Below are 8,616 nucleotides of genomic sequence, written 5' to 3' on the forward strand. Positions count from 1 at the left end.
TAACCCACTCTACATCGCTCCTTTATCCACTCTACATCGTTCCCTAACCCACTCTACATCGCCCCTTAACCACTCTACATCGCTCCTTATCCACTCTACATCGCCCCTTTACCCACTCCACATCGCCCCTTAACCCACTCTTCATCGCTCCTTAACCCACTCTACATCGCTCCCTAACCCACTCTACATCGCCCCTTTATCCACTCTACATCGCCCCTTAACCCACTCTACATCGCTCCTTTATCCACTCTACATCGCTCCTTTATCCACACTACATCGCCCCTTTATCCACTCTACATCGCCCCTTTATCCAATCTACATCGCTCCCTAACCCACTCTACATCGCCCCTTTACCCACTCTACATCGCTCCTTAACCCACTCTACATCGCTCCCTAACCCACTCTACATCGCTCCCTAACCCACTCTACATCGCTCCCTAACCCACTCTACATCGCTCCCTAACCCACTCCACATCGCTCCTTTATCCACCTTACATCGCCCCTTAACCCACTCCACATCGCTCCTCTGACCACTCTACATCGCCCCTTTACCCACTCCACATCGCCCCTTTATCCACTCTACATCGCCCCTTTATCCACTCTACATCGCCCCTTAACCCACTCTACATCGCTCCCTTATCCACGCTACATCGCTCCTTTATCGACTATACATCGCCCTTTACCCACTCTACATCGCTCCTTTATCGACTATACATCGCCCTTTACCCACTCTACATCGCTCCTTAACCCACTCCACATCGCTCCCTAACCCACTCTACATCGCCCCTTTATCCACTCCACATCGCCCCTTTATCCACTCCACATCGCCCCTTTATCCACTCTACATCGCCATTTAACCCACTCTACATCGCTCCTTAACCCACTCTACATCGCTCCCTAACCCACTCTACATCGCCCCTTTATCCACTCCACATCGCCCCTTTATCCACTCCACATCGCTCCTTAACCCACTCCACATCGCCCCTTTAACCACTCTACATCGCTCCCTAACCCACTCTACATCGCCCCTTAACCCACTCTACATCGCCCCTTTACCCACTCTACATCGCCAATTAAGTCCCTTAATGCCGAAAAATCTAAGCTTTCTTGCCCCTTCAAATACTCTGATAAGGAGACTAATTGTCAGTACTACGAGAAGCAGATTGATGACACTACTAAGAAGCTTAAAGACGCTGGAAAATCCGAAAAAGAAATCAAGGAGAATTACAATATTAAGTTTAATACAAAATGTATAAATGACTGTATAAATGCTCACAAAAAACATCCTCCATCTGCTGCCTTGAAGTCTGTTGAAGAGAAGATTGTCCAGCTTGGTACCCTTGCTGGACAGCTTGGAGGATTTGTTGGTGAGAGTGAGAGTGTTAAGAAAGCCGTTAAGAATGCTATTAAAGCTTGTTTCGACACTAATAAAGACCTTAAAAATGACCTAAATGATGTTTACTCTCCTTATGTTACTAGCCTTTCTGTGTCTGACAAGCCTGCTGGCCAGGCTGATGACACCCAGAAAATTAGTGAGCTTAGTAAGCGAGTTACTCAGCAAATTATGCTTCTTGAAGAACAACTTAAACAGCATAATAACCTTAATAATCTTCTCTCTTCCCCCTCTCCCTCTGCTGACTCAGCCAAATTGTCCTCCAAGTTGGAGGCTTTGAGGAAAGTGAAGGAGCTTTGTGATTTTTTCACTAATTCTGAAAAGCATCCAAATGATCCTAAAAACCTCTTAGATAACCTCTGCACTGGCCTCGAAACCTTCCTCGGCTTCAACCCTTCTTCCAAAGGCTACGACGGCTCTGGTATTGTGTACTCTGACTTGGACAGGCTGTGTGACGCGGTGATGGGATTTTTGAGTGGTGTGCTTGGTGCGGTGAAAAACACTCAGACATACAATGTCGGTAAAAATACATTAAATTCGGTAAGTAATGAAATTAAGCAATATCTTTGCTCAGGGCACGAGGGTTTTAAAACGCTTTTCACCAAGTTGCCTGATCGCATCGCGGAGTATAACAGGGAAGTGCAGCGGTCTAACAATAGAGTTAGAAGCATTGTAACTACAATGCAGAGCAATATGAAGAACCTGGAAACGGAGGTGAGTGCAATAACTATAGTTAATGCTGTTGCAGGAAAATCAATACAAATTGGGCAAGCGGAATGGTTAGTCAAGCAGAAGTTGGCGGACTGTTGGAAATATGTTGAGACTTTTACCAGTAGTTTAGATATTAACACAAATTCCATTGATGATAGAAACGCGATTAATGACCTTAATAGTAGCTTACGTGAAAAAATCGAAAATGTACGTGTGACGATAGAGCATGAGAATAAGCGTCTCACTGAGCTGTCTAAAAAGGAAAGGGAGGAGTTAACGGCGACGAAAGATTTCCTTAATGAAGAGGTCGAGAAACTTAAGAAGCGTTTACATACGACAATTGATAAGCATATGAATGAACTGGTCGAGCATTTGAAGAAATTAGTGAGAGATATTCTCGTTCTGCTGGAGAGCCTTGGCAAAAAGTTTCGGGACTATGTAGAAGCACTACGGCAATGGATTGAAAAAACAGAGAGAGTCATGAATGACGCTGAGAAGCAGATTGATATAGTGTTGGGACACGCGAATGGAACTGAGAGCATATATGCGCAGCTAGTCAAATCAACAGCTGAGCAAATTGAGAAGGAAGCCGGATTGCTACACTTGGAGTTTGAGAATTTGAAAGACAAGTATATTGACGTATATGAGAAAGTGCATGGAGCAGAAGGAGCGGCGAAAAAACTCGCAACGTTTCATGAGACCGTTAAGCAGAGCGTTCAGAACAAAAAGTGGAGTGATTTTCAAAAAGGTGCAAATAGTGGGTGGGATTTACAAGAAATAGATAAGTATAAGCAGAATCTTGAAGAGGCAATTGAGGGATGTGTTAAAATAGAATTGCCAAATAAAATCCGTGATGCGCTTTTTAATTTGACCAATCCAATTACCACGCAGAGTGGCAAACCGTGTTCACTCGCTGACATAGTTAAGCAAATAGGGACGTATGCTTCAGGGTTTGAAAACAGATTTAGAATCGCCATTGAGAACATGGTTGGAGAAATTGTTGAGAGTGAAGGTATTAAGAAGTGGGTCGCATTGTATGTTAAATCAAATGTGGCTAGAGGGCAGTTGAGAGCAAATGGGCCTCACTCTGATGCGCAAAATCTGAATACTGCCATAGCGATTGTGAAAGATAAAATAACGAGTGAGATGAAGAGTGTTGTTCAGCGTGTGGTAGTAAGCGAACAAGATGTTAAAAGTAATATGGAAGCTGTACAACAGTGCCTTGTCACTTTGGCTACCACTGACGTGGCAGCTATGGGTCCAAGAATCATACAGCAAATAGATCAGGAAGTTAAACAGAAAATCAGGATAGATCCGTCTCACACCAAAACCTATCTTACATGGGCTGTCTCAACGGTCTTAGACCTACTTACAAAAGCTACCAATAAAGCAGCTACGGAACTTGGTCAGTTTACACGGACGTCGCAAATTGAGAAGTTGAGTGATAGTATAAGCGGTATTCACGGACTGGCCCAGAATCTTTCTATGCAGATTGCCCCGGGAAACGGTACGCTCGGCAGTCTTGGTCACCATATTTATAATTTGTTAAAAGAGAAAGTCAACGACAATTCAATAAAAAACTTTTTACGCGATCTTATCAAAGAGGCTGTAAGAAAAGGTGTGGATAAATTACAACATGAAATCCAGACGAACGTTATTACCGGAATTCTTAGTAAGATCGACAACAATCTCGAATCGCTTGAAAAACAAGCGCAAGCGGCAAGAGCAGGCATTGAAAGCCAAGCCAACATCGTAATCCGAAACCTCAATGAGCTCTGCGGCGCCATTAAACAAGCTGCTGAATACAGCAAGCAGAATTTGAAGAAATTAAAAGACGAACGCTTCAAACAATACACTAATGGAGCTGGGAATGCAAACGACAGCATCAAAAAAATCTTCACTGAACTTGGCGATCTGCACAGCGAACTTGTAGCTAAGCCCATACACAAGGTCAAGGAATTCCTCCAAAAAGGAGCCAAACAAGCCGAAGATTACTACGCTAGATATTTAAAACGAGAGTCGGATAAAGAAGTCGAAAAATTCAAAAACCTTATATACCTTCACGCCCAGATGCAGTACGGTGCCGCAGTGAAGAGCTTTTTGCAGGCGTTTCATAAAAAGGCAACGGAACAGCTACAACCTTTGCCGGACGAAATCGATAGGGACAGGTACAGAGGTTATAAAGGTTTCATGAGATACTTCCAGGAGGGAATTGTGAATAATCTTAAGAGTTACGAAAAAGTCGAAGTGCTGTCATCTAACTTCCTTAGCTGCTTCAGCACCGTCACCACCTACGTCAACGACGAAATTCAAAGAGAACATAAGGAGAATAACAAAAAGAAAAATCCTGCACCTTCGGGCTCTGAAACCGTAAATACTGATAAACTCAAAATGTTATTCGATTCACTGAGCGATCTTCTCAATCACATTACCGAGAGGAAGCGGTACGATTACAAGGTGCCACAAAAACTCGACGCACTTGAATCAGCGACATTAAAGCTGAAACCAGACGGCTATGATAATCCGAATACTGCAGTTTTAGATAGCATTGGTTCCGGACTTTTGCCGTTCATTAGAGAACTGAAAAAGGTCTACATATCGGCCTATGATAGTGAGAAGTTTACCGGCGATCTTCTTGACGCTAGGCACGAAATCAGTCCCGATAGAGATGACTGGATTGTTAATCTAACTAGCTACGGTAAGCAGTGCTCGAAGGTTTTCCTAAGCGCACTAGAGATTCTGAACTACGATTTACATCACTTGAAACAAGAATGTAACAGTACAGATGGCGCGTGTAGAGACACTCTTATTTACGAAGGGGTTGGAGATGAAATCAACGAACTCGGTCGCCTCTTGAAGAATTGCGGTTTTACCATTCCTAGTAACGACGGTCGGAAGCAAGATGGCGAATTGAGATGGTCTTCAAAAATGATCGGTGAAGATATATTTAAGAAGCTCATAACAGTAGTTCCCTCCGCAAAAGCAAATTCGCATCTTAATTCTTGTATATCCGAAAAACCGAACAATAATGTCCTAGTTGTTATTCAATGTCTAATGACTCACCTCAAAGAGTATTACGCTGTCTGCCACTACGGTACTACCTTCTCCAAAAAACATCCATCATCCGTTTATGATATGCTACTTTGGCTTAGCGGTCTTCCTCATAGTTCGGTGTATCACGACCTTTCGTTCAACGGTTTTGGCGGCTTATTTGCAAAGCCGGAGAAAGAGGAAGCCGATGCTGACGAAAGCGGTCCGATCCTTAAATTGGAAGACGATGAGAAGTTGGCGGCGTACCCGGATTCCATCACCGCTGTCCAATTGCGAGATACTCTGGCAGATGTCTGCGCACAATCGCACTCCGTTCTCACTGCCGTGCTAGGTCACGGCCACGCCGGCGGTATTTACGCTGTTGATTTCAACACCAATACGGCAGGCCTCGTATATCCCGGTGACGCCGGTAAATGTTTAGATTTACTGGTGGACTCATTGCATAAATTGCATCATCAAATGTGCTTCCTCTATGTACAGTGCGCACGTTCATACAAGTCCACTAGTTGGCGTGATTGCTACTACGGCAGGGACGTCGGCGGATCAAGTTGGATGTGCAACACAAAGCAATGTCCTAACCAAACATGTGACCAAAAGCGTAACCAAATGGCTACCCAAAACACTAAGCAAACGTGTGAACAACATCCTAGTTGCGGACTCAAATCGCCACTTCAGTCATTTTTGGAAGATGGTCTTCCAGGTTTTATGCCGCATTCATTCGACAAGGTTGGCTGTGGAACGAAGTGTTCTGTTAGTAACCACAGAGGAATGCCGTGCAAGACCCCTATGGGTTTTGGCGATATCAGCGTTAAGGCCTCTCATACGCAGAAAGGTGAACATCTCGGAGATGTATTGAGAGATTTCTGCGTTAATAAATCCTCTCCCCTCAGCAGGCTCTGTTCTTACTTCATATGCATAATGCAGCGTACTCCGCAGACGCTTGACGATATGTTCTCGTTCTACTACAACTTCTTAAATGGATGGGAGGGTAGAAACTACAAACGTAGAGAGCACAGAGAGAACGCCTATGCAAGCGCAGTTAAAGCAGCTAGATTTGGGGATGAGCAAGCGGAGTTAATCGTGACGTCAATATTCAAAAGCAGTAATCACTCGAAAGGTAATCATCTCAAAGGTGATTTGTTCAGTCTGACAAACTGCGATGATGAGTCACATACAACAACCACCTGCGGTCGTTATATGCAGCCTATTGGCCAGAACACATGGGTGGTGTTCTCCGAGAAGAACGCCGACAAATATCTTTCGTGGATAGTGTATATCACCGAGACGTTCTATCAGCTACTCAAAGCATTGTACGATGAATGTTGCAAAAACTGTACGTCGCCCGGTTCCAAATGCAACGGTAAGGTATGTCCCAAAACATGTCCTACATTGCAGAAAGGTAAACAACCTGTCACTCATAAAGACGAATGTAAATCCATAGCCGATTGCCCGTTCACTCGTCCCACATTGGCGAGGTATGGATTCGTATTTCAGAGTGCGTACAACCTAAGCGGTGCGAACGACGTACAAGGAAAGCGCACATGTGCAGATTTATGCAACGCACTGAAACGTGTAGTCAGTGACGTGAAAGACGAGAATGATGTGCTTGCCAAGTTAGTCTATGAAACAATTCCAGAATTCATATGGAAAATCCGTGAACCCTTCTCCTACCTTGTCCTAGCCCTCTGGCTCCTCTCTCTGTTGTACCTCCTCCACATCATGGTCATCCGCCTAGACCTGCTCCACATCAAATCGCATCTACATAGTCCATCATCGCATCGTATCGCTGCTCAATCACTACTTGCTGCTGGACGTGTTAACAAACTGGGCAGGGTGTTTTATCTGCAACCTTAGTCGTACTCACGTGTTTACTGTCTACACTCACCTAGCATCACCTACTCACCTAACATATGAATTGTGTTTTAATCTGCTGTATCACTCATTAATCGTTGTATGTGATTGTGTAATTGCTAACTAAAGTGTTGACCAATGCCACGACCAACGTGGTGACCAAGGTGCTGACCAATGCCACGACCAACGTGCTGACCAACGTGCTGACCAAAGTGCTGACCAATGCCACGACCAACGTGGTGACCAAAGTGGTGACCAAGGTGCTGACCAAGCACCTGACCAAGTTAAGGTTACGGCAGCGATGTCTTGGTCACGGCAGCGATGTCTTGGTCACGGCAGCGATGACATGGTCACGGCAGCGATGACATGGTCACGGCAGCGATGACATGGTTACGGCAGCGATGACATGGTCTCGGCAGCGGTGACATGGTCACGGCAGCGATGACATGGTTACGGCAGCGGTGACATGGTCACGGCAGCGATGACATGGTCACGGCAGCGGAGACAGTGGTGACCTAAGTGGTGATTTACTATCCACTCTACATCGCTCCTTAACCCACTCTGCATCGCCCCTTATCCACCTTACATCGCCCTTAACCCACTCTACATCGCCCCTTTGTCCACTCCACATCGCCCCTTAACCCACTCCACATCGCTCCTTAACCCACTCTACATCGCCCCTTAACCACTCCACATCGCTCCCTAACCAACTCTACATCGCCCCTTTAACCACTCTACATCGCCCCTTACTCCACTCTACATCGCTCCCTAACCCACTCCACATCGCCCCTTTACCCACTCTACATCGCTCCCTAATCCACTCCACATCGCCCCTTTACCCACTCTACATCGCCCCTTTACCCACTCCACATCGCTCCCTAACCCACTCTTCATCGCTCCCTTACCCACTCCACATCGCTCCTTTATCCACTCTACATCGCCCCTTAACCCACTCCACATCGCTCCTTTATCCACTCCACATCGCTGCCTTATCCACTCTACATCGCTCCCTAATCCACTCTACATCGCCCCTTTATCCACTCTACATCGCCCCTTACTCCACTCTACATCGCCCCTTATCCACCTTACATCGCCCTTAACCCACTCTACATCGCCCCTTTATCCACTCTACATCGCCCCTTTATCCACTCTACATCGCCCCTTAACCTCCTCTAATCGCTCCTTAACCCACTCTACATCGCCCCTTTATCCACTCTACATCGCCCCTTTATCCACTCTACATCGCCCCTTAACCTCCTCTAATCGCTCCCTTATCCACCCTTCATCGCCCCTTTATCCACTCTACATCGCTCCTTATCCACTCTACATCGCCCCTTATCCACTCTACATCGCTCCCTAATCCACTCTACATCGCCCCTTTATGGGCTCTACATCGCCCCTTTATCCACTCTACATCGCCCCTTTATCCACTCTACATCGCCCCTTTACCCACTCTACATCGCCCCTTTACCCACTCTCCATCGCTCCCTAACCCACTCTACATCGCTCCCTAACCCACTCTACATCGCTCCTTTAACCACTCTACATCGCCCCTTTATCCACTCCACATCGCCCCTTAACCCACTCTACATCGCCCCTTTATCCACTCT

General features: G+C 45.9%; 1 protein-coding gene across 1 annotated transcript; it reads left to right on the plus strand.

Annotated features, from left to right (window-relative positions):
• Positions 1-1,564: 1,564 nt before the first annotated feature.
• BBBOND_0000620 (hypothetical protein, conserved) lies at positions 1,565-7,009 on the plus strand (the record flags this gene model as incomplete). The annotated part of the gene is made up of 1 exon (XM_012914908.1): positions 1,565-7,009. The coding sequence occupies one exon, from the start codon at positions 1,565-1,567 to the stop codon at positions 7,007-7,009; it is 5,445 nt and encodes a 1,814-aa protein (XP_012770362.1).
• Between the last annotated feature and the right edge of the window lie 1,607 nt (positions 7,010-8,616).

The sequence above is a fragment of the Babesia bigemina genome, scaffold Bbigscaff_56831 (assembly GCF_000981445.1).
Source record: "Babesia bigemina genome assembly Bbig001, scaffold Bbigscaff_56831".
Taxonomy (NCBI): Eukaryota; Apicomplexa; class Aconoidasida; order Piroplasmida; family Babesiidae; genus Babesia; species Babesia bigemina.